Genomic DNA, 27,138 nt, shown 5'->3' with positions numbered 1-27,138 from the left:
TGGCTGGGCTCTGGGCTGGCTCAGAAGCATACAGAAAGAGCATAAATAAATGCAGCCACCAACCATCAGCCCAGTTCATGTTCTGTGGGAGCTGATGCTGGTTACAGCTGACAGTTAGCAAGGGGCTTACAGTGATTGCCAGTCTGCACTCATGGTGCTTTCCAAGGAAAGCACCCACAGTCTGGATCCCTGCAACAGCTGCACAGACCTCCCTAGCCACAGCCTGACATGGATTCCATGCTCAACACTGCTGCTGATCCAGTAATGCCACATTGAGATTAATGAATAATATCTACCCAGTGTCTCTGCATGAAAACTGCAAGACCAGCATCAATGCTCCCTTATAACCAGCATGGGTCACAGTGAGCCCATTGCTGAAGTGTCCTAAGCAGACGGGAGTGTGAATGAATGAGCCTCTTCCTCTTCCTCAGTTTGGCTGCCCATTGGTGCCCTAGGTGCTCCCCATCCACACCTATGTCTGTGCCCTTGTTCAGTCAGGCCAGCAACCTCTGCCAAGGTCAACTATATGCAATGGAGGTGGACAGAGATATGAAAGCCCCATAAATGAGGGGAAGAACAGGCAGCTCACAAGAGCGGAAAACCACTAGTGTCTCAGTGGCAGCAGAGGAAGCCTCAGTGTCAACTCCTCTCTTAGCAGACCCAGAACAATCAAAGAGAGGAGAGAAAATGGCCAGCAGGCCTTAATTTTGAGTGCTCACAAAACAGTTGGCTACAGGCAAGAGCTGAACCAGAACAGTTTGATTTAACCACCTGCTATCCTCCCCTGACAGTTGTGTACAAAGGCTGAGTTACAACACTGAAGCATGCCAGTGGGGTCAAGCAGGAGCAAAGAAATCCTGAAGTACTCGGACTCTTCTCTACAGAGCTCTGCAGCTCCGGATTAAGGAGGAAAGTGCATCCCTAGCTCCCCCTCAGCTGTGGCTGCAGGGATTTATGCTGCACTTATCTACATGTATTTCCATGCTTCTGTCCACCTCAGCCCTGCACTCTCAAGTTGTCCAAGTCCAAAGATACCAAGCCAAGTAATGTGGCCTATACACAGCAATCCACAAGAAGTCTGTAGAGAGACAGTAAAAACAGTATTAATGCATTTTTTTTTAATGATACTTTGATTACATTTTAGGCAGTGGAGATTATTCACCTTGGAAGGGAAAAAATCCCTACATGTGCACTGCCTGCAAACTACTGAAGATGCAGAAATGACATAGAGATTCAAGTATTTACATAGCTCAGACCTATATAACTTTTGCCTCTGCCAGTTGCCACACCATGAGCTGAAACTCCTCTACCTGTCCTATTATTAATGCACTGTATTCACCAAGTGGCGGTTGAAGACCTAAAAGCAGAGCCAGGTAATGCTATCAACAGTTGTATTAACATAACGCCCTCAACCATCACAATTTCGATTACATGACTCTTCAGTTTTGCATTTTTCTGTAAGTCTCCTGTCTTGGAATCCTGTGATTAAGTTAGGATTTTTGCTTTTATTAAGAAAAAGGCAAATGCACTTAATATTTAATTGCTGTAATGCTGAAGACACATTTATCTGGACCCCAGATGGAACTTAAAATTCTTCAGGTAATCTTAGAATTTCCAAACACTTAAAAGCTGTAGTGTTGACTTTCAGGGGTATTTGAAAAGTTGGCATCCGATATACAAAGAACCTTGCTTGTAAGACAGCGAAGGTGTACCTCAAAAGAGAATTCTGCAAGAGGAAGAAAGAGGAAATTAGGTCTTGACTAGCAAGTGGGAAATCTAGAACAAGGAAGAAGGCACAGGAGGGAAGTCACAAAGCAGAAACAGGAAGTGAGATGGCTGCCATGCCCAGACAGGGGGAAATTGCACCAGGCAGCGCTGCAGAGGCCTTCTTGCTTGAAATTAAGTGCCTGCTTTTATGCAGAACCTTCTAACTCACACCAATCTGATGCAAGGCAGGAAAAACCGATCTGTAAAGCTAATCTAGATCCAAAATACAATGCTCTATGGAAAAGCCTGTATGTTCTTTCTTGTAATGCATTCTAGATAAAGTTACTGTAGTGATCCGCACAGACAAAAATCAGATTTGGTCCAGCAGATTTTAGCCCATTTTGAGAGATTCAACATAAATTATATAATGAAGATAATTTAGCGTCTGCTCAGGTGCCTGTGTTTCTTTATGCTGAGCACATCCATTCAGGATATTTTGAATAAGCTTTTTACACTATCAACATCCAGTGAACTTAGCTCTTTCACAAACCAAGTACTAAAGTACTAGCACAGCTCAAGGGAACCGGGTCTGGGGAAGGGCTGTCTAGCACAAAACACACCAAAGCAATAGGGAAAACAATGTACTTCAAGTGATGCCTTTCACTTCTGCCAAGGTATTTTCTGGAAACGCTCTGTGCTGTATATTTAAATCTCTCCACCTACTATCTAACTTTCTCACAAATGCTCAGAGCTGTTTTTTGTCCACTAACACAGCATCCACAACACAGTTAGCTGCAACCTTGCAAAAACTATGGCACGTGTATAAAGCTAAGCACAGCCCCAGAGTCCTTAGTAAGACATTTTGCGACATGTAAGTTAAGTACATTCATAGGTCTTATCAGGATGGTGGCCAAAGATTATAGAGGCATCCAAGCTGGTTCATATAGTTAAGCCTGTTCTGTGTGTCTATTTTAAACTTGGGTCTTCTGGTTTGTATCTTTACAGGGCTACATGTCTTAACTGATCTTCAGAACAAATTAACTTCACAAAGTGAAAACAGTTTTGTCTTGATAAATGAATACAAACACAAAAGAACCACTCTCCTTCGTTCATGTGCATCCAGAGGCACAACATAAAAGGCAAGGAATTGACTTGCCAGGCCTTAACCAAGCAAGTAGCTTTACCAGTGAAATACAATGCATTACCTATGAGGATAGTTACTAGGATGGCAGCACACAGGCAAGATCATCACTTTATTAACTGAGTAGCATGTAATAATCTTAACCGTAATTGCCCAATTATTTAATTAGACAAAATTATACTAATGAATAATTCCATTCTTATTCCAATGGCATTCTTCTCATTATTCTTTAAGATTTAACACTTGTTAAAGAATGTTCTAGGTCATAAAACAAATGGGGCTACGTATCATAGACAACTATATCACTACACAGATTTTTTTTTCCCACTTCTGCCTTTACTTTTTATTTTAGGATACACTACATTAATGAAGAACAAACAATACTAGGAAAACTTGAGGGGCAGTGCTCAACTGCTCTAATAAACAGGTTTATAATCAGAAATATTTAAGCTCATTTCACAACATTTGTAAAAATAAAATTTGCAACACGATAGGACTATTTTATATGCTTATTTGGAAAATTTAAGCCTGAAGCCAATTTAGTTGAAGACATTAAACAGGAGCTTGATGTTCAGGTTGCTAAAGATGCCAGAGCTCCAGCAATCAACATCCAGAGATGTTGAGAGTTTACATTAGCTGGCCATTTGCTCCTTGAAATGCGTAACTAACTGTGTAGGCTTTAAATATAGACTTAAAGGTCTTCAGAAAGAAGCATAATTTGTGAAATTTAGGAAGAATCGAGATGAATTCATACAAGTATTTGAAAGAAAGACAAAGGAGGAAAGTGGGAGACAGAGGAATCAGATTAAAAGAGGCATGTAAAAGGATGGGCCAATTTACAAAAAAAAAAAAGATAAACTGTTTAACTACTGAATCAAGGCTTTCATTAAGCTCTGTGCAGAATGGCCACCTCCCAAGAAAAGCCACAGAAAGGAAATATCATTAGAAAGCTTATGACTTTGTGAGCCCACCCTTACATTCAAGGCAGCAAACTGTTGCTCTGTATTGTTAAGCAGGATGTAAAGAGTCTGCCAAGCACAGCCCACAGACACGCTAATTAAGTGAACTGATTGTGTTTATTTTGGAACCTTTGCCAACAAAGGAATGTGTCATGCTGATTAGTGAGAGAAGGGTATGTAATATATGTGTATTCAAACTCTGAGGAGCGCATAACCCAGGTATTCACTCTGTTTGCTCAAGGACTGACAAAAATTACTTTTAAGCAAATAACCCGACCAACAAGAAACTCCAGCCCTCAAGAGGGGCCCCGCTTTTCTCTGAGATATACCTATCTAAAGAAGACCCATCCTTCATAAATTCCTACTGAAGACTTCTCTAGAAACTGCGGGAAAGATTTTGGAGAGAAATGAACTCCCAAAGCTCACCTAAGACATCACAAAGATGGAAAGGTAACAGCCATCTGAAAACCACCTCGGAATTGTACTAGCCTCTCTGACAGCTGCCACTCATCTCTCCAAAGCGCAAGGAAAGTAAGGGAGGTAGCCAGGAAAACAAATGTCAGCTCAACACAGACACACACACAAACTGATTTCCCCTTTCAAACATACAACATGGAGGTGAAGTTTAGAAAGGCTGCACCCACTTTCAAATATTTCTAAGCCAAGAGCCCAATTTGTTGGTAGAATTAACAGGATATTCAGAAGTGAGTGATTAACACATGAAAACATGGAAAGAGAGTATTCAGAGCTCTGCTACTCTTCCCTCTTTAACTCAGCAGCTACAATCAGGCTAATTCCAAGTCTAGGCAGTCCTGAGTGTAAAATGTGAGTACTATGCTGTAGACAGCAATTCCAGGAAACCGAGACCTTCTCCTATGTCTAACCAGCCTTCCCATGTTATACCTGAGCACCTACTCCAGAAAACACTGTGATCTGTGTAAGATGGCTACAAATATGAAAGCTCTTCCTGGGCCTTTTCTTCAGTGCTTTGCAACAATGAAGTTGCACAGTAACCTGCACAAGCTCCTCTGTCATAATGACTTGTCTCTAGCCTAAAGGCAGAGAAGAGTTAAAATATGGGACTGTCATACTCTGGTTAGCTTCACAGATGTGCATGTGCCCGCATGAGTAGTAATGCAATGAGAAAACTAACAAAGGGAAACAGAAGATGCTGAGGACAAAAGGTTTAGCAATAAGGAGTACAAAAGAAGCAAGCAAAATGACCTCTGACAAAATGAGAAAGAGAAATATCGAAGAACCATTCATGCTGACTGTGTTTCAATTAAAATCACTAAAGAAGATGTTGTCTTTGGCATGACATCAACCACATTTGTGAAACATGAACAAAAGTCCTTTCTGGTTTCTAATTCACATAAAAACAGGAGCTAGAGCAGCTTTTTTTGGCTTTCACTGTTCTACTGGCAAAAACTATTTTGATACCAGAAGGTTTTAAACTTTGTAATTACAAGGTAAGACTGATCTCAGCTGAAGGGTAGGGAAACAATACACATCCAACAATGTTTTTGTGACCAAAAATCCCCAGGCAAATCACACAGATACTTCAGGTAAACTTGTCTTCTCAAATGCTCTTACATTTTCTCATCAATCTTCAATTGCCTTTTATACAGTCTCAATAAGCATCTGATGCTTTATATATCTCAGTCTCTTTTTAACTCAGCCTATCTCACCAAGCACTCTCACATACATTCTTTACTGAAAACTGTTTATAGAGCTCAGCTGCACACCTTGTTTAGCTTATGTTCCCTGCTTTGTCAATGCATTTTGTAGAATGAGAATGTGGAGAAAGAATGTGCAAACAGTCATTGAAAGTCAGGTCAGGCTGAAAGCCCCCAAAGAGGAGTCCTTGGCTACTTGTAATTTAACATCTTTGTACACACAGAGGAATCAGATTCTTAAGGAAGCCCTTTTAAGAGGCTGCTCCTGATTGTTTCCAAAGGTAGCCCTTCAACTTCTTTTTTCTTTTCAGTGGAAATCTTTGGAGAACAAATTAAAATGACTATTTTTGAAACAACCAAAAAGTACTTATCTGTGGAGGAATGTGGTGCTGTCAGATACAGTCTTTCTGTTGAGTTAAAAAAAAATCCCCCTTTATTTAAAATCCAAGATATGTTTGAAAAACAAGAGTAATACCTGCTGCACTGCTGAGTCTACTCTGATTTCCTGATTTTTGATTTTAGATCTTCCATGCAACTCCTGTCCCTGATCTGGCACCCAGTACTCCACTTAAGATGAAATAAATGTTCGTGGATTTAACTTAGGGCTGGGCACATACTTACGTATATTATGTAACTACCTGAGAAGAGCTGTCATTACAGAAGGGGAAAACAAAAACCAAAAACAACAACAACAACAAAAAACACTTGCAAACACACAAAGAAGAGTATGCACAGAGAAAATGAAGAATTACCCATAACATTTCACAGAGAAAACATTCCAGAATAGATGGTTATTGCTTTACAATATACAGTCCTAGTACATCATGGGCCCAATGACATCAGGTACTGGAAAAATGCCTGTGATCACACCAGAGAATCCATTTAGTATTTTAAGATACTTTGCAAACTCAGAAAACTTCAAATAAATCACATGATGAGATTCTACTGGGGAATCTTCCCATCTCAAGCAGTTGTTCTGAAACTTACAGTGCTTTGGAAAGTAGTTCTTCCCATCTACTTCCAAGCCTGTGGCCTCTCTGGGCCAGGAATCTTGTGCAGCTGCACAGGAATGTGAATTAGTCAAATCCAGAACACAGTTATTTAAAAGACGTCATAAGGCTGAGGATCCACAAGGATATGTTAGGTGAATCAAATGTTAATTTAATTACAGTACCTGCTTGTAGAAATGTCTTCAAAGGGGTAAAGGATTTCTCCGTTGTTACAGATCTCACAGATGAATCCCTTTTGACTACAGAGACTACAGCTGTACACATGAGAGGTGGCAAACTTGATCACCTTCCCCAAGAAAGGAGCCAGCTTTCCTTCAATAACCTGAAATAAGATGACATTGTATGAACCCATAAAAATAACCAGAACTTCCTGAAAGACAGGAAAAACATTAATACAGAAACATAGCTATGTGCAGCTTGATAAAATAACAATAAAATAATTTCCTAACTGTTACAGTTTCGTGAAATCACAAGTGACAATAGCAGCCACTGAACTGGCAATGATTCAAATGTGAAAGAGAGGGAAATGTACCAACTCTTTAAGTCCCTACATGGCAGTGACACACAAGACTAGCAACCATTTGAAGCGCAACAATGCATTCACATGGTACAGCACAGATGAGTATATAGGAAAAGAACTTAAGGTCCCACATTATCATCTAACCAACAGCTATGCATACTGACTTAAACGCATGATTTTCAATTAATTCCTGTTAATTTTTATGCACAAATCACAGTTTTGTCTCTGCTCCTTTTCCTCCAACATACAGTCTTTTTTTTTTTTTTTTGCATACTTTTCATGAACAGAATCCTGGCTTACCTGCTTTTGTAAGGTTATATTTCCCATTGTAGGTCATTAAAATACATTATTTCCCTCACTGTCAATGTGAATACATTCTCAGATCAACTTTTGAATAGGAGGAAGTATTTCTTTTTTCCCCTAGAGTGTCCAGCTTTCAAAATCAAGAAGTCTCTCACTGCCAGGCCTAACAGGCCTAACCCTGTTAGGCCATTAGAAGTGATTAGCACTGCCTGTGTTTGTGTGAAAAAAATAACTGCCATGTAGTATAGATTAAACCACTAGCCACAACACTCATCTAAATTTGTGATTCAGTGACAATGTCTCTATAAGGGGTGCTATTCAGGCAAAATACTTTCCATTCAGATTGAGTCTCCAGAGACTTTAAAGAGTTCTGCTGGTGTATGGAATAATGAAGATGGAATAAGGCCCTAAGTGTATGTTCTTCACTCCTGGACTTCCTGTGGTCTGAATGGCAGCCTGCCAGATTAGTGATAGAAATGTGTCACGAGATTTGATAGTGACCTCCTGTAAAAAAAAAAAAAAATGAAAAAGAACGCACTAATTGCTGTTTGAAGGTTTAAACAAGGCTGTGCCCTGAAGGCTAAGAGTAGGGAGATTTACACTTAAGTATGTGTCATATTCAGTTCAGGTTCCTCTCCTTCAGTATGTAACATACGACTTGTAAATAGGTTTTGTATAAACCGATCTTGAGAAAGCAAAGGTCAAGGCAGAGAAGAACAACGGAGGTTTCAGAAGCATTCCTCCCCTATGTTAAGCAGCAAGGAAATAAATTTGCGCTCTAGGGCAATATCCTGCCCGCTAGCTGAGACATCAACTCTTAAAGAGCACAAAAAAGGTGCATAGGCAGCATTGACGCTGATGGCACTGAATGGCACTGGCTGAAACGTGCGCCCTTTGCTTTCAGCTCAAGCCAGTTAACAGCATCTGCAACAACAGGAAGCGACAGTGTTATTGCTAGTACTGCAGATAGGACATCTGCTCATGCTAGAGGAAAAATGACGTTCCTATTGCATCCTGGTATAGGAAGATCCCCTTCAAGTAGAATATAAACAATGCTGCAAATGAAGCCATAGTTCAAGGTAGTGATATTTCTAACCTTATAACAGATGGGCAGACACTATTTTAGCTCTCTCAGGATGGGTTTTGTTTTCATTTTGAAGAAATGTTTTTTTCTGCTTGTAGCCTTGAGAGCTACAGAGGGTCAGAAAAATCAAACAAGTGGGGAGTGGGGAAAGACACAAAATTGATAGCATTCAGGAAACAGGAGGAAAGAAACCGTGAAGCTACCCAGCTAGTGACACTGCTACAATGACCCATTTAGTAGTAAAGGATGAAATATGCATACAATGACAGTAAGTAAACCACAGTTCATATGTATTTTCCAAAGCACTTTCACACTATAGCAATCACCTCTGACAGACTATAAGAGCTCAGTTAAAATGCCAAGCTGAAGACAGAGCTGCAAGTAAATTCTATAAGCCTGTACTAATGTCGCTGTCAGCAAGGACTTCAGTGTTAAATCTCTGAATTAAATTCATATTTTACGTAATGTAATGTAAAAATTAACATAATCTATTACCATCTTAAGCACCAGGGGCAAATTTAAGTCTGTACAAAGCACAAAGATTTCCTGTGCTGAAGAGCTCACAATCTAACCAAGATGGATTGATAGCCCCCAAGGAGATGGTGTTATTTATCCTTATTTATTTATTTGTATGGCCTGCCACAGCACTGTAGTGGGTTGGTTTGTAACTCTGGCCACTGCAGACACACAATGAAGATCCTATCTTCAAAGAACTCTGCATGTCAATTTTACAATGTGAATTACAGGCAATTTTACTGTATTATAGGAGGAAGACAAAATGCAACATCAAAATGATATTACCACTATTTTTAGCATCTGCAAATTTCGTGTCATTTTACTTCATCAGAGACCTCAAGGCTGTGTACAGGAAACAACATTCTCATTCATGTTTCTACCTAATAAAACCCTCATCTCCATTTACCTCAGCAAGCAAAGGGGGATATTTCTATTTCTTGTCCCTGGGAGGAGTTTCACGGTAACACTTCTACTGTTTTTATAGCTTTGGGAAAAGGAGCACTGTCAAACCTTCTCCTGTGACTAAGCACCCTCATGACAGCCAGAGGCCCAGGGTTGGTCAGTTTAGACATGCCAGAACCATGATGATAGAGTACAAAGATGTTCTCCTAGTTGGTGCTGGAACCAGGTCTTAAGCGTCAAGGAAATACAGGTGATTAAAGAATGTAAGTGTGTTAAACAAATGTAATGCACTAGCTAGATATGAAGAAAACCACATGGAAAAAAATCCTCAAGAGGCCATCCTGGTGGGTCCAGCAACATCTGTGTCATTCTTTATCGCTACATCTGTTACTAAAGGCTTTCAAGGACAGAGACACCACAGTTCTCTTGCAGTCCCAGCACGTCTGTTCTCACCACTGGAGCCACTCCTAAGCATTAACGCGAACATTTTAGTTTTCAGAAGAAACGGAAGTTTTTAACCTGCTTGCTCCATATGCAGATCAGATACGGAGCACGGAGAGAACCCTTCTAACTTCAAGATAATAGGCAATGCTTTAAATGCCGAGTGTCAACAAAATCTCAAATCAGACCTGTGGCCCTGAAGGAAGACGGTGACATGCAGCTATCCAGATCTCAGGCATATTTAAAATAACTTGGGTCACTGTAGTAAAAACACAAGTGGTCCTTGCAATTCAGCTCTCAGGTGGAGGCTGAGACCTGATGACTCTATTACAAGTCACTGGCAGGTCCATCTGGCAAGCTCAAAAGTGGGAAAGACTTCCGTAGTATGCAGTGGGTCTGGAAAACTCATCCATTAGCCTAGCTGCAATGGTCGTTATTGCAAACCATGAGAAAATCGTATGTTTTGGTTTTGAAAGGGTGTATGACAAGAGAAAGTCTTTCAATTTGGTCTCTAAAAACTGCAGCTATTATTCATACATGGAGCACTGATATTGCAGTGCCGTGTTCACAGCCTGCAGCTAGTAGGTCTATTGGGACTAGAAAGTAGTGTATATGACCTATTCTTTCAGTTCTCTTTGGTAATATTTGCACCCCACTCCATGAAAAGTAGATCAAAAGAAATGGTATAGGAGGATGTTTACTCCACAAGACCATACTTAACCCAACTAAATAATCAAAATTTCACATCGCTAGGAAGTGCCTGTGCACCTGGAAGACAGCTGTACTGGATCCAACCAAAGCAGAGCAGCAGAAATGAGCTAGTGCTTGTGTCCCACGTCCTACTTATCCCTACCACAACGTGTTGCCGTTCACACAATCCCACCGCAATCCTCCACCTCTTTACCACATCTGTTTATCAGATACACTCAGAAAGAATTTAGGTCTCCAAAATTACCTAACTTCATTTAATCTAATGAGAACTGAAGAGTCCAAAGCCTTTCGATATCTGAGCTAGAAGGAAACAGCTGGCCCCACAAATGATGTTCCCCAAAACTGCACGCAACCCTGTAAAGTTCCCAGGATTTTCACAACCTAGAGAGCATGAAGAGAAACTGTGAAACCACACATTCTATGCGTTGTAGAACAGTCTATTACATCTCAAAAGCAATGCAGAAATTTAATGCAAAACTTACTAAGTTAATAGTGGGCTAATAGAACGGAAACTAAAAATTTCACTGATGTAACTCTGTCTCTCAATGCAGTCCCAACATGTGCTTGCAAAGGCTTAAAAATACATTCCTGTCTCTAGCATCTTGCTTAAACCAAATTGAAATGCTGCTGAGTTCAGATTGTCCTCTGCATACAGATGCTGCAGCACACACGAAGAGCAAGCTCTGTTTTCTAATCCAAATTATTTCTAGCACAGGCAATAGTATAATTACACTAAATTGAGCATGAAAAACAATCATCAATCAATGAAGGGTGCAACATAGTTTCTTCTCCCTAAACTGGTCAAGGAACCCATCCCAAAAGGATTCTGAACATGGAGTCATGCTTCTGCAGTTAGCTTACCACTGCTGTAACATATTTTGGCACAGGCCCAAAGTTTTCTCTCTGATGAGCCCCAGTATTCAAATTAGAACTGCTTTCCACCTCTGAGGATCTGGAAAACATTTTTCTGAGCTATCACTGTGGCTTTGCACATTGCAGATACTGACTGCATGTCTCACATGTTAGGAATTGTATGAAAATACACACCCACACATACATACATAAAAGATGGGCCCCGCCCTCAAAGCATTTAAAATTTGAAGCAGCAAACAAGCACTGCTTTTTACACCAGCTAACCATATATTTCATCTTCCATCCTAAACAGGACAAACTCCATGTTTTAGAGGAGGCATCCCACCCGTGAGAGCATGCTTGCAGGTGACAAGACTGCTGCAGAGGGGAGAGGAAAAGACAGGAGAGCCCACAGGAGCAGCAACCCACTCTACTGCCCAGCCTCTGGCACCCAGGTCAGGAAAGCTGAGGTCCTGGGGAAGGTCGGGTGGTACTGGAAAGCAAGAGGTAAGGCAGAGACACGTCTGCAGCAGAGTCAGAAATCAAAGGGGGGGATGCAGAGTGTCTGAACACATGCCAAAAGGGTGCCAGGGCAATTATTTTAGATGATTTCTAGAACAGCAGCTTTCCATACAAGACAAATCTACAAATAAAAGTAATTTGAGATTTCTTCTGTGTATATCTTTGTGGCAATGGTTGGTAGGGTAGCAACGTAAACCACAATTAAGCTCTATATAAATAAGGTAGGAGGGAAGACAAGGGGACCTGCAGACCAGACAGTATTGGCAATGGCTATGAGCCTTGGACACGATGCACAGGCACGTTTTTCCTGATTCAGCAAGAAGACAGAAGATGAAAGACAGTAGGGGCTACTGTTCGAATTGAAATCCCTTTGGACACATCACATTAGCATGATCATGAGGGCAATATGTTATCAGTCAGTTTCACTACCAGCCAGGAGAGCTGCTGGCCCCTAGAGGTTCCCTCATTCTGCCTTATAAAAAGACCAAATGTACCTTGCTCCATCAAGATGATGTTCTCAGAAACAAGTAGGCAGTCGTCATTTTCAGAGAATAAGAATGGGGTAGGCCACAGCATTCTCCACAGGGAGAGAAACTGTCCTCAGTAGCCTACCATACATACAACGGGGTTGTTGCCAACAGAGAATTTTCAGGAGCAGGGAGTGTTGCCCAGAGGACAAACTGGTATTCCTGTCCCCTTCTTTCCCAATGTATTTCAGAGCCCGTAAGCCTGATCTACACCAGAGCAGAGGCAGTTCCCTTTTCCCCAGTATACACCGAGCTACAGCTCTGTCCTGACTCCCTCTCTTATCTGAGCATAATGCCAACAGAAGTCCACCTCTGGAGGACCCTACCCCCGAAACCCTAATCTCAGCCCTAGCTTTCCTACCCTACAGTACAGTACAGGAGAGCCAAACAAACAACCCATTACAGGCAGCAGAGTGGAGTCAAGTCACTTCCCTTTTTGGTCAACAAAGGTTGCTTGTATGAGAACATACTTACCTGCGTGAAGGAGGGTTGCACAAACTAATCCCACAGAAGAGCAATGTTCTGAGCACAATGTTGCAATATATGAACATTTTCATAGTAAAAAAAAAAAAAAAAAAAAAAAAAAAAAAAACAAAACAAAACAGAGAGAACGAATGGCCAAGGTACAGAACGAATCTCTAGATTCCTTCTAGTTCAGAGATGGTGACCTAAACTTAGAGCTTTTTGAACTCTGTTTGGAAAACAGAAAAAGACCAAAAAAAAAAAAAAAAAAAAAAAGCTCTAATGCAAATAATTTGTTAGAGTTTGCTCCAGATCCTGAGTGACAGTTATTTAAATTAGAAAAGACGTAATAGTTTCTGCCTGGGTGTCACAGGAAAGCAATCAGTGCTGATTAGATAAGGATGGAAGTCCCCTCTCAGTTTAGAGGGGACTTTATGCAATGTTTTTATTCCCAAAGACATAATATTGCAAGGGCTTTAGGTGGGATTAGAGATAGGGGGAAAAAGAAAAAAAAAGGAAAAATTGAGTCAGCTATAAGGCACTATCACTTTTTAAGTACCACCTCTAACCTCTTGCCCACCTATTAGCCCAGGACCACAGAAATAAACAACCCTTGCATCACGGCCACGTAAATTAATGCTCCCATCTATCAGACATGATGAACTTTCTGGACAAGAGGAAAAAAAAGCAGTACAGTTTTCAGGCATTTCTCAAGAGAGTGTGTGTTTGCTTTGAGGGCAGGGCACCTTTCAGCAGTGCACGCTAAGTAGTAACAGGTAAGGAGGAAGACCTCCATCCCTGCAGGAGTCCGTACGATGTGCATTTCTGTGAGCCATCAAACTTCCAACCCTGTCCATGCATATTTTTTTGTCTAAGTAATTTCCAACATACAAGAATGAAAGCAATATCAGAATTTATTTAAAAAAATAATTCTTATATTAAGACACAAGTTAACGGAGATCAACAGGTGAAGGATATTTCACACAGACTTTCTACAGTCTGTGAGCAAGGAGGAAAACTACAAACCCCTGTAACATTCTGTGAGCTCAGACACAAGGGACAACCAACAACCACAGGCACCAGGAACACTGTCACTACACTGTGGATGTATGACTGGGTAATAAACCCCAAAGAGAGACAGAACTCTCTGAACTGAACCTATATTTTCCTCATGTACCAAAAACACCGGAGGAAAATCTTTGTTATAGAGCAGTATCTGTTGCTATTGCTCTGTCGAAAAGCCCTACCACTGGGGCTAAGTATTCCAGTTAAAGCGGTGAAAACATTGTAAAACTTACATCTCACTGCCACTGTGAGACAAGCTAAATTCACCAAATGGCTTTGTGACCCCACCCTCGTAAATCAGCTTGTTAATCATTATCGTCATGGAGGCGATAAAGCTGTTTTATAAGCCAACACCAAAGCAGTAACATTAACTACTTATGTAGAAGCTGATGTATTTCGCTGCAGATAACATTTATTGGAAGGCCCTCTCTTTAAAGATACAGGTTCGCCTCATAACCCTACTCTGGAGCACCAGCAATCTGTTCCATTTATTCCTCCAGTCTGATTTACATGTCAGACACAAGTGTTGCCTGGAGGGGATGGGTTAAGTGACATGAAATTGCTAGAGCACCTTGAACTATAGGTTCAAATCTCAACTGGATTGTCCTGGCCTCTGTTCCTGACAGAATAAAATTTATGATTATTTCTCAAGGCCAGATGCACACTTGCCTCTGTCTGAAACGCAGAGACAATTTGCCAGGAGGCACTTATGCAATACAAAGAGACCCGAAAAGGCCAAGAGGCACTGAGAAAACAAAAGGGGTGGTAGACATGAAGTTCATTCACTCTCTCCAATTCCATATGTGGAAAGGACACAAAGTCCTTTAATTGCTGGGGTTAGTGTCACAAGAATGCCTGGAAGAAGGAACTTATTGGAAGGAGTAGTCAACAAATAGCACACAACTTTCCACCATCTTCCACAGTCAAGATTTCTGTGTGTTCCTGTGTGTTGTTTTCCTTCTACCCCTTTACAAACAGCTAGTTTTTACTCGAGCCTTTGCTAACAAGCTCAGAGGCAAGTTTCAGCCTTGCCTCAAGTATCACAGGGAATGTACTTCCTGCATTGAATGAAAAAATAGAAAACTTCAGAACAGATAGGCTTAGATTCATCACTGTTTTCACCCCTCTACAAATTCCACCGATGGGAGCTTTGTGGAGGAGGTTAAATACCCAGTAATCATCCAGCACCTCCAGGGCAGATGAGAAATATGCTTTTGAAAGAACTATCAATGACTGAAGAAAATAGGGCTGGATAAAACACCAAGAAACCTCCAGTTTACTCCTCCTACTACAGCCCAACCAACTAACAGACTTGCTTAAAAACTTCTGACCAGAGGGATTCCACAATTCTCCAACACCCAAAACATCCAGAAATCTCTTCCTACTACCCATCTCAGGTCTCTTTTGCTGCAGTAAACCGCCTTCATCTCAGGCTCTATTTCCAATCCTTACTTGTGCAATTCAGAAAGCATTTTCTGATGAATTCACTTCTCTCCTACAAGTGATCTTTGTTACATGCCTGGAAGAAGAGTAGCTTGAGTGCAGGAAGGCTATAGTGCTTGCCTTCCCCCTCTGCTAACTGTAGAACAAGTATTTTATGTACTTATTAAGCGTGGAGATTGGCCATTGTAATGCAAAGGGTAAAATGGAGTCTTTACTCTCCAACAGCTTTCAGCAGAGTCAGAATTTCTGCCATGAAAACACTGACTTGGAGACAAGCATGCCAGAATATGCTTAGCTAAGGATAAACACAAGCTGCAGAGCAGAGAAAGGGAAAACACATTCCCTGGCTGGGAAATTACTGGCCATTTCCACATAGGGAACAGACAATGCTCCTGGACTGTTAATTTCCTTGAGGATTTTTTCCCCTTCCGTTCACCATATTCTTAACTCTGTGAATTCTTGTTCTGATTTCAGTGCACAATTAATCTTTAGTTCAGAGGAAAGGGAAATGGAAGAAGGAAGGATGATCATGAGGTAAAAGCCCCAGGGAGGCAGATATCAGATCTCAGCTCTGCCCCATCTTTGTGTAATATACAGGTCTGATCAGGTTTCCTTGCTCCACTTTGACTTCCAGTCATCTCCTTCAGATTGCCTGCTTTGTTTATTTAAATTGCAAGTGACTTAAGGGAAGAATGATTTCTTAATATTTATGTACATGCACACTAGAATCTGTGTGTTGCTGTAAAACAAATAAAACCCAAACAAAACAGTAACTTCGGGAGATCACAGCTCCCAGCTTAGGATCTGCCTGTGTTAGAAGTGAACACAGTACAGGCAGCCAACTGGATGGGGAGGGGAAATGCCATGTTTTGGTTGCGTATAGACCCAGTTTGACTTGATCTAGGCTAGCTGAAAACACATCTTTGGTTGCTACAGCCATGCTACAGGCCACAGTCCTAGCTCCCAACACTAAGGGTGACACCACTCCACCCTTTCTTTCCTTCTCCCTTTACACTGCCTTTGCAGACACCTGGCTATCCCAAGGGCCTGTTAAGCCAGTAGCATGGGTGAAAGCAGGGTAGATAGGAGCAAGTGAGGCCAAGGACTCTGTTGACCAGCTGCTGACACCAGTGTGAAGTGCTGACTCTGACACGCACACACCACTATTTTGCCAGTGCTGGCCTTGACACAAAGAAAGACACATAGCACAGCCATACATTATGCTGTGCTAACTTGTCACCCACACAGGTCAGAAAGCATCCCAAAAGGAAACCTGGTGATAAACACAGCAAAGAAAAAAAGAAACAAAACAAAACAAAAAATCAAACAAATCAAATTGAAGCAGAAATGGGTGAGAATATGAACACACAGAAAGCACTGACGCGCTTTGACTTCCTTGCAGTCCACAGGCGGTCCACACTGACAGCAGAGATCTGCTGTTGGCAGTTTTTCCAAGCAGGACCACTTGACACGTTGCACTTTTACATGGTGTTAAAATTATATTCCACCAGCTAGCCACTGTAATTCTTAGAGACACTGGGAAGAGCAGGAAGAACAAAAACAAGTTCAAGAACAAATGCTGTTAACCTGCAATAAGCACTTTTAGAGAAAGGGCACAAGCAAAGACAGAGTCTTACTTGGGTTGAGAGAGAGGAACAAATTGGGTATACACAGGGTTAGTACTTCAGTCCAAGGGAATTTATAGCAGGAGGCAGAGTCAAGGTTCCTCCAAACCCTCATCTACTCCTCAAAACAAGGAAGACAATTCTGAAAATTCAGCAGGTCTCTCCGTTCAAGTTGGTGAGTGAAAAAGATGGAATTGTCTCAGTATAAACAACGTGCCTGGAAAATGGTAGTGCCAGCTCCCCAGCCAGCCCTGCAAAGAGACTCTGCCTTTGCACTCCCAGCATTTCAGTCCTCTTCCCTCCCTTCTCCTTCCCCCAAGGTTTCCAGGCAGCTACATGTCAATTTTGTCACACCCTGAGTTCTCCTAATCTTGTCACAGGGATGAATTATAGGTTGTTTTAAGAAACAGGTATTCAAGCAAAGGTTAAAGGCTGTTTTAATCAAACAAGCTTGAAAGAGTACCAGGAATTTGGCTGGTAGAGAACAGAAAGCACTTTCCTCAGCTTAAAAAACATACGTGACTGTATATTCACATAAGCAAATATGCATTCAGGCAGAGGTATATGTATTCCTTTCTCTCTCTCTCTCTCTCTCTCCTTTTTTTTTAATAAGGCTGAGCAGGCATGCATGCTGAGACATTAAGTTAATCTACATGCCTACTGAGTAAGACATTATTTCATGAGTGACATCACAAAGCCAGAAACTTTTCTGCTTTGCAGAGGAGTGGATCACTGCATTTTAAGGAGGAATCTTCTGATGATTTTAGAACAAGAAATCAACATACTTAGAAAATTGTTAGAATTGCCTGAAAAAACTTAGCAAGTACAAATTATATTCAGATTTTTTTAACCCCTTTTTCATCCAAGCAGGTAACCCTGAAACAGTATTCTCTTTCTCTGAGAAATTATTTCTAGGGATGTTACTCCTTGGGATGCACCCAGCTGCCTCTCTGAACAGACATTTTATGAGAAGTACAGCAATGAGGTTCGATCCTGATCTACAGTAGTGGGACCTGTCATTCTCCACAGCGAGGAGGAAAACTAAACAAAAATAAAATACCAGTCGGCATCAACAAGTACTAGAACAGGGGCAGTGTATACTACTATTTCCTCTTCTAGGGGCTGAAAAAAATTAAAAGAACTCTGGATATCTCTCTCAGAGGCTCTTGCAATCCACTGGTACCACTGCAGAGCTGTTTTAAACAGTTCCGCACTAGAAAGCTACACATAATACAAGTGGCACAAATGTCATATTCCTGTGGAAAGCATCGCATGTATTTAATAAAGCTTGCTGAAAATTCTGGCCTCAAGCAGCTGCAAACTGAGATCTGATGTGAAAAATATCTATTAACAAACTTGCCACATCTCACACTTCTCCTCCAAGTCTTTAACACACCTAATTAAACTCAGATGAACTCATCTCTCTGGCTGCCACCTGCCCAAACACTGCCCCCATAGGCCTGGCCACCTCTGCCACACTCTCCACCTGACCACGAGCCATTCTCAATGACAACTCCTTTCTCCAGCAGAGCTGTGGTAAAAAGGAAATGCCAGTAAAATCCTTGCCATTACCACTAATTGTAGGCCGAGCTGTCAGCAGCTCGTGGAATTACATACACACCTGGTCTATCAGCTAACCTGAAGCGTTTCCTGTTCTGCTGAAAGGCGGCTCAGTGCTAGCACACTCCAAGGAGTGACGGAAATGAGTGATAAAGAAGCCACAGGAAAAGCATACAAACTGTATAATTGCTATTTTGCTAGCAGGCATTTTAATAGCTATGGAAATACACACTGTGTAATTTTTCCCACTCTAGGTTTATTTTCATATTCTTCTGCTAATGAAATTATGACAATCATAAAGGCACAGGTCTAAAAATAGGGACATAAAGGTGGCCATTAACAATATACTGTTACAGTCCAAGACGCAAGTTTTTACATAGCTCAAGTACAAAACTATCCAGGTGCCTCACAAACTGCACGATACACTTGCTGTGACACCAGCAAATGACTCTACAATGAAATCTGAGCTGAACAGTGATCCCCAGTTCAATGGCAGTAGAGGAAAGCAGGCTGTTTCCATCCTAAGATACACTTAAAATATGCCAGATATACTACTCTTCCAAAATTGTTTCCCCTCCTTTTACTTTTATCATGTCCAGGATGATTATTTTAAACATCCAGATAGGAAAGTGGGACCCACCTTACCTTAATCCCACTACAAATGTCCTGTGTTTCAGAGAAAGCTGTCAGCACAGATGGGAAGAGAGTCCATATCACCTGTGCCTCAGAATGAGAACTGGACAAATGCACAGATGAACTTTAGCAATGCATCTGTCTCTCACTTCACCACACAAACTTCTCTCTCTTGTGTCCTGCCCATCAAACATTTAAGAGCAGGAGCTGTACCTGACACATCAATTAAAACCCACCACTGCTTTAACGCAGCTCTCCTCTAAGCAATGTCTTCCAGGCTGTGTTCAGATGAGTACTGGCAGAAACACATCTCAGGACTTGCATCTGTCCCACACACTGCATCAATCATCTTGTTCAGGAGGCTGGAGACATAAAGCTAACATTTTCACTACCCTGTTGGATAGTGAACTGTGGAAGTTATGACAGAGAGGTGCCTTGCATTTTGCTGCCCTTGCTGAGCTCAGTGAACTCCCACAGAAAACTGTGAAAGCCAAATTTTCAGCCATCTCAGCAGGATTGCATAGCCAGGTCTGACAAAACCTTAATTCCACCTCTCATTTGCCACCTCCTGCCCCTCAAGCAAAGTAAGGGCTTGTCTAAACTTAGAAGGATCTGCTGGTACAGCTGCATGGGTAAGCCTCCTTGGTAAATACATGTTTAAGCTAATACAGCTTATATTGATTCACTGAATGAAACAAATGACGCCAGCAAGAGACTTTCTCATTTACGTAACTGAGTTTGCACTAATACTTTATAAGTACAGCTATATCCATTAAGTGTGTGTGTTTGTTTTTGCCATGCACCTACTCCAGTAACCATTCTAATGCTAGACCAAGCCCAAAGTATGTTACCCAAAACCCAGTTTTGCCAGTCAACACAGCCACATGCACACTACTGTTAAGTACCACTTCCTATCACTTCCCCGGCAGAAACTGCTGTGTTATCAAAACTTTGTAGCACAGACCTGGTTCATCACAAGCTATCAAACAGATTTTTTCCTAAATGCTATAAAAAGCATCACCAACTTCCTCCATCTCAGTCTAGGAAAACAGAAAGGATACAAATTTCCCACTGATAAAGGCTGTATGAAGAAAGTACAGGACAGGTTAAAAGCTTGAAAGAGTACACCAGTCCTAACCACTTCTTGGTTCTTCTAAAACTTTCTAATCCTTTTCTAACAATATGCTAGGCTCAAATTAGGTGCAATGTAAGCTTCGCTTAAGATTGATTGAAATTCTTGAACAAAAACATTCAGATGTCTATATTGGGAATGCTTCTGTTAGACCAGTTTTTCATCTAGTTCAAAACCCTATCAGATACTGTAATCTCTACTACATATTCCAAAGAAAGATGAAATTGTTGATGTGTCTGTCAATAGGGAAGACATCTTCCTAATCCCCTCAACAAGTAATGTGTCTATTCTGAAACCTTATAATCTTTTTATCTTATGTAGTGCAACAGTGGACATTCTCATTATGGATACTTAATCCTCTCAAAGATTATAAACTTCTGGCCTTGGTAATATTACTGTGGCATTAAGTTCCTCATGCTCACTGTGTGTGCTGCAAAGAAGCATTCCATTAAGGAATTTTACGCCCATCGCATATTCACTGCACGACCTGTGCTACATTACTATGAGAACTGCTGTCCACTCTTCCTCTCCATAGTTCTTCACGTTGTCTGTATGCTCATCTGAAGTAAGACAGTCAGGAACGGTGATGTGAATTAAACTGATGCTTTAATTAAATGCTAATGGATTAATTTATCTATGATATAAAAATGGATAAATCATTACTACATTAAAACCCTTTATGCATAAAAAAAATTCAGAATGAAAATGGCTTTAATATCATTTAGCTCAATTCACTTCAAACAAAATGAAAACTGCTGATATTCTGAATAAAGTTATTTACAGTGCTTCAATATAGTTCAACTCATCATTTTAAATTCCCATGCTCTATAACTTCAAATATTTTTTTCTAATTAGTTCTGTGTAAATGTATCTTTATCTTTTCAAATCTCAGATCTCACTCAACATTACCATCCCTGACATCCAGTCATTTTTGTTGTTACAGTGATCCCTATTTTACCATATCTTTTCAAGGTAGTTTAACTGGGATGAAATCGTTTCCACAAACAAAAGTTTTCTAGTGTGAAGAATAACGTGGCATTAATCATTGTAAACATGCACATCTTACTATTTAACAAAAAGAACAGGCATGATATTAGTTGCTCTGTGTAGATTAAGCACCTGAATTTCAAGCTTGTCACAATAGCAACTTCAAGTCTTCTAAAGCTCCCACTAATCTGGAATCCAGTTTAAGTAGCAATTCGTTTTCCTAAGAAACGCAATATTCTTGTCCAAGTCGACTCCTGCATAATTCAGTGTTTAGCAGTGTAAAATCTGGCAGTGTCACCAAAAACAGTTCCAACCCACAGAAAATGAACGGAAACTTTTGAATTCCAACTTGCATGTATTGCATTCACACATCCAGAAACTCAGTGGACATTAGCAACAGCAGCAGAGAATAAGTTCCCAACATCCAGTAGGTTTGTGATGAGGGGACTATACTGCATATAGGCATTAGGAATTGTTTTTCTTAGTGTACTATTGTCTGCTAAAGACAGTAATTTCAAGAGTGAAGTCTTGCTTCCTATCAACTGGAGGTCATCTTCTTTAAGGTTGCAGTTGATTGGAATAGCTCTGAAATAAACTGGCTAACAGGGAAGCAGTGATGTTTTAGTGGCAGGCTTAGCAGTGACAGATTATTCTTTGGAGAGGTGATCATAGGGAGGGCTGTAAAGGAAAACAAGTGTACCAATGGGATAGAATAGGAAAGTCATCACACCTTGTTTCTGCTCGTTAAATCTGTATGCATCTAGTTAGTTATCTCAGCTGCTAATGCCTACAAGGACAAGAAGAAGCTAAGAATAAATTCCCCATGAGAGTGTCAATGGATGGACTTGCAATAAACTTCACTGTAGTCACTAGGACACCGGTTTGCAATGCAACATTGCAGGGGGGGCACATGTGTTTTTATATATTTTAAATAAACACATACACAAATAAAGGTATCACCTACTGCCTCTGGTTAAAGGTCAGGGACCTACTCACACCTGCCATTACAAAAAGTACCTCCTTACTTGAGAGTCAGGCAAGTTTCCAAAAATAATAGTATCTTGTCTATTTTTTTTCTCCCTGTTTTGAATCTCAGTTGAGGTCTTCCCTAGTAGAGCCCTGGCCAACTGGATCCAAATTACAACCATTCTCACCAGACACCTCCAGTAAGTACTCTGCCACACCCATAGCATCTAGGCATGGAGATCTGTAAAGTCTGGCAAGAGATTTAAATTGTAGTTCCTTTTAAAATAACATTGTATGATGCTTCATCTTCTGACACCTCCAAGTTTTTTTTTAGTACCTAAGAACAGATCCTCAGCACATTTCTAAAATCCAACTGCTTGGTTGGAAATGACTGCTTGTTTTCCAGGATCTTTAAAGAGAATCTGGCTAGGAAACAAATCAGAATTGAGCTGTGACTAACCAAGGTAAAGGTTGCTTATATCTGCAGATTACCCCTCTCTGCTTTTCTAATTCACTCACCATGCTTTATCTTTCCATTAATCTTTAATAAAACTTTTAGTTAATTCTCCAAACACACACAATATACATGACAGCAGGACACAGTGTAAAAGCAGCTCATGGATATGAAGAAATAGGCAGTAGAGGAATCAAAAGAAGAGGAAACTTTTAGGATTAAAAAACACCTCAACCCAACTGCAGCTAAGTGAAAAGTGATGATCCCTAAGGAGTAAGCAGGGGGAAGGGGCAAACTGGGGGACATAGCAGGGTCTTGTAAGGGTGTTACTATTTCTCTCACCAGGGCCTTCCACCCCTTTCCGACTTGGTTACATTTTGACAAAAACAGGTAACAGGAATTCAAACCTGTAGATGATGAAATGTGAAAAACCCTTTCTAGGCTGACATCAAGGATATGGCTAGATTAAAAGGTAAATCCAATTTAACCAACCCCAGTAGAAATGGTAATCAAATTATACTGCCTCTAAACATGATAAATCTAGGGCTTGGGCTCTCAGGGGAAGAGAAGGTGTTTTGCAAACACAAATAAACACAAAGAAACATACTAAAGGGAACTGCTAAATCAATGAATGAATTGTGACTTCTACTCTCCATCCCTCCCACAGGGTGCTTGATAAGCTGCTGATTGCTTCTAAAACATCTACTACCAGTGTTGGAAACTGATTAAGCAGCTTACAAAGCACTGGGGGCTAATAGACAGGCCCACCAGGGAGACTGCAGCTCTGGAGTTAAGTAGCTTGCTATTTCATGGCTTGATTATTAGAGATGATAGCAGAACATACTGAAAGGATGTAGAAATTTGCTTTAGATGACTGGCCTTTTTATTTTATATATGGAATCATTTCAGTTCCCTGACTTCACCAGTCAACAAAAACCTGCAGAATCTGTGGCTCTACAGTTTCCAGCTCCGAGGGCAATTTGAACTACATCAATTTAAGATATCAACTGAACACCTCGAACTGACTATGCTGCCTGTCACACCGCAGAAAAGGTAAGGTTGGACAAGTGAAGTATCAGTGGAAGAAGCTTAAAATAATGTGTTTTATGTGTCATTGACAACAGCATAGGAGCTTGAACACAGATGGTGCCTTGGTCAGCTAGCACATCTTACCTCACTGCTTCCTTCATTGTATATCTAAGCACGGCAGCACATTCACCTTGGATTCCCTGTCCTTTTCAGTTCTTTTTGCCAAATTCTTCTTGTTTAATCTTGTATGCGACAGAATTCTGCTGTTCAGGCAGATAAATTGCAAGCTGTTCACTTAGCTCAATCAACACCAACACAAAGACATGTTTTGTTGGCGCATTATCTCTTCCATGGTCATAGTAACACTGTTTGGCTTTATAGTGTGCTTGTTGAACATTTTTTTTTCTTTTTTAGTATTGTTACAATACTTAGCAGGCTTATTAAATAAGCATATTGCACTAGGGACTGTACAAACTCAAATTCCTAAAGAACTACTCTTTCAAGCAAAAAAGTAAATACTACTTGTCACTACTTGTCTTCAGTTGAGCTTCAGGGAAGTCTTCATTGCTCAGATGAAAATTTTTCCCAGCAAAGTTTTCTCTTGTGGCCTATTTCTAGTTCTATTTCAACACTGCAGCTCTAGGTTTTCTCTCTCAATACTAACCAATGGCCCTGTTAATCCACTTTTATATCAAACCACATACCACAGAGATTGCTTTGAAGTAAAGCAATGTATATTTTGGTTAACTTGAAGTGGGAATATACAGTTAGCATTGAAGATGCTTGGTAGGTAAGAGAAAAATAGAATTAGTTTAAAGAACTTACCTGCTGGAGGTCTGCCAGAGAATAAAGATGGATTTGCTGAAGAAGATACTCTCTTGGAAAGATCCTGAAAAAGAGGAGAATATATGCACTGACATGCTTCTAAAAGATAGGGTTTTTTGACTGGGAAACTCAAATACTTTCTCTCTTCCCCAAAAGACTGCAGAACAAAGGCATTAGAGACAGAATTTGTCATTAACAAATTTTCAACATTCCTCAAGGACACAACTACTCCAGAATTTCCACAGACGAGAAAAGTATCTAATGAAAATGTCTATCTTTGTGCAAACAGACAGACGCACAACCAGCTAATGAGCTTTATTTTCCATCTGCCTAGAACAAACTTAACACCATGGTATTCCACTGAGAAGATAATCACATCACTCTTGGGAACAGAAAAAGAAAAAAAAAGAAACCAAGTATGTCTAGAAGAGCAACTATTTTACAATAGATGTTGTTTAGAGAAGAAACTGTGAACTCACTTTCCTACACTACAATCATAACAATCATGTCGTTTTCAGGTAACACAGAAACCAAATTACTGACCTTATTAAACACATGAACAAAGCTCTGATGAAGATCAGTTTGCAATGGTAGAACTAAATGAACAGAAAGACCATTGGACATGAACAAAAAGAAACCGTCAAGATACTGAACTATCAATATGAATTTGATGATAATATGAAACTAAAGACAAAGTACACAGGAACTCAAGAGATTTTACAAACTGGAACAACACAATTAGCTCAACCACAAATCAGCAGGCCTAATAGCATCAACAGCAATCTTGGACAAAACACTGAATCTCACAAATAATGGAAGCACCCTGTTTCATCCTGCTTATCAGGTGCCTTAAACAACTATTTTAAGGTGATGCTTTCAAAGCTGTCTTAGAAGGATTAGGACTTTTCACTGCTTTTAAAGTGAGTGGTATGAAATCCCATCACCCTTTTTGTGTTTTTGGAAAAAAAAAACCTCATCTTTGTTGAAGTGGGAAGGAAAGAGTTCTGAAAGCAAGGCACTCACATCTGGGCACTGCTAATTTCATGGCACTCTTCTGGAGCAAGATTATGCCCTTGCTCCTTCTTAACTCACCAAGCACATCTGTCCTACCCAGCTGTTTCTCAGGCGCTGTTTTGCTAGGCCATTGCATTTTCCCCCTTTCAGTTCTGTATGCTATGCAGCTGCTTCAATCAGAGGTGAATGTGTTTCAGCGGCTCTGCTGCATCATGCCATCATTATACATTTGGCACAGTGTCAAAGATAGCTAGAAACCAGTCAAAAATCCAGGTATCAGACAACATGTGACACTTGGATTCCTCATTTACATGTAGAAGATTATTAAAATTGATTGCTTAGATTTAACTCTGAGCAGCATTTCAAAGCCTTTAGTATTCTTTAGCTTTCATACAATTTATCTCATTAAAATTTCCCCTTTATTCTCCCCTGATCACACAGAGGCACTATACAGCAAGGTAGCTTTGCCAGGAAGTGTATTATTTGCTGACGCCCTTACAGTACTGCTAAGGAAAATAATTAGCTAATGAAAGATTTCCTTTTCTAGGCTACAGAAAGTCTGTAGCCTGAATAGCCCATAAGGCAGAAACTGTCAATGACTAATATCGGTGACTAACATCACGTTCCCCTGCCTTCAAGGACTGCATTTTATTTCCTGCAAGTTCTAACCTCTAAAAAGCATGCTGACAAAGAGCAAACTAAGGATCAAGTGATGACCATTGCCAGAGATCTCAGCCAGCTCAGGCCCTGGTGACAGTCAACCTCTCCTTGCATCCACCTCCCCTCCTGAAACATGAAAAATGAAACATTTCCAGGAAAAGAAGTTGGCACTACTCTCTCAGTCTTAAGGCACAGAAACACACACATGAATGACACTCCAGCTAAAGGAATACTTACTTCCAATGATATGGAAACAGAGGCATTAAAAAACCCTCAGTAAGTACAGCTGATAAGAGTTTCTGATTTGCAATCTTCCTATGGACTCAAAAGAATCAAATCCTGATTGTAGTAGGCCACAGAAGAACAGCTGACAAGTTAGAATTTCCACCAATAACAGTGTTTACAAAACTTTTTAGGAAGCAACCAGACTGGTCCCTGGTTCCAATACCTGCAGTGGTGCAAAGCACTCCTTCACCACCTGCTCATGTCCCCAAAAGTAGAGCACAAACATGAAAGCACTTAAGTGGTCTAAAAGCTCAGTCTCTGATCTTTTAAAATATAAATTACGTGCCATCGCCTCAACTATTGTGAGCTGAGCAACAAAACGTTACGAAATATTGGTGAGAAGGTTCGACCTTTACTGCCATACCATCAACATCTGCCTCTGACACTGTAGGTCAAAATAATAAAGTAGGAGACATTACTTTCAGAGCAACCGTTGTAACTTGGGAAGCCACTGCTCCAAAATCCATGTTTATCACCAGTGCTGTCAGCCTCTAGTAGGCAGAGAACATGAGCAAAAAGAGCTAGAATACCAGACACAAATGCCTATTTAAAAGAAAACACCAACCAAACAAATACTATAAAATGCAGGTAAATCAGTTGGGGCAGGAAATCCACGCTGACTAAGCA

At 40.6% G+C, this 27,138-nt stretch overlaps 1 protein-coding gene across 4 annotated transcripts in view; it reads right to left on the bottom strand.

The window, feature by feature from the left end:
• Nucleotides 1-27,138, bottom strand: part of PLEKHM3 (pleckstrin homology domain containing M3) — a 132,718-nt gene that overhangs the window by 44,092 nt on the left and 61,488 nt on the right. For all 4 annotated transcript variants that reach the window (XM_040703912.2, XM_015289505.4, XM_015289508.4 and 1 more), the window contains 2 exons: nt 24,553-24,616; nt 6,658-6,815 (listed from right to left, as the gene is read on the bottom strand). In XM_040703912.2, coding sequence (XP_040559846.1) covers nt 6,658-6,815; nt 24,553-24,616 — 222 coding nt within the window. The remainder of the gene's footprint in view (nt 1-6,657; nt 6,816-24,552; nt 24,617-27,138) is intronic.

This window comes from Gallus gallus, chromosome 7 (genome assembly GCF_016699485.2).
Source record: "Gallus gallus isolate bGalGal1 chromosome 7, bGalGal1.mat.broiler.GRCg7b, whole genome shotgun sequence".
Taxonomy (NCBI): domain Eukaryota; kingdom Metazoa; phylum Chordata; class Aves; order Galliformes; family Phasianidae; genus Gallus; species Gallus gallus.
Note: the sequence above shows the minus strand (reverse complement) of the source record. Positions and strands in the feature narration are given on the sequence as shown.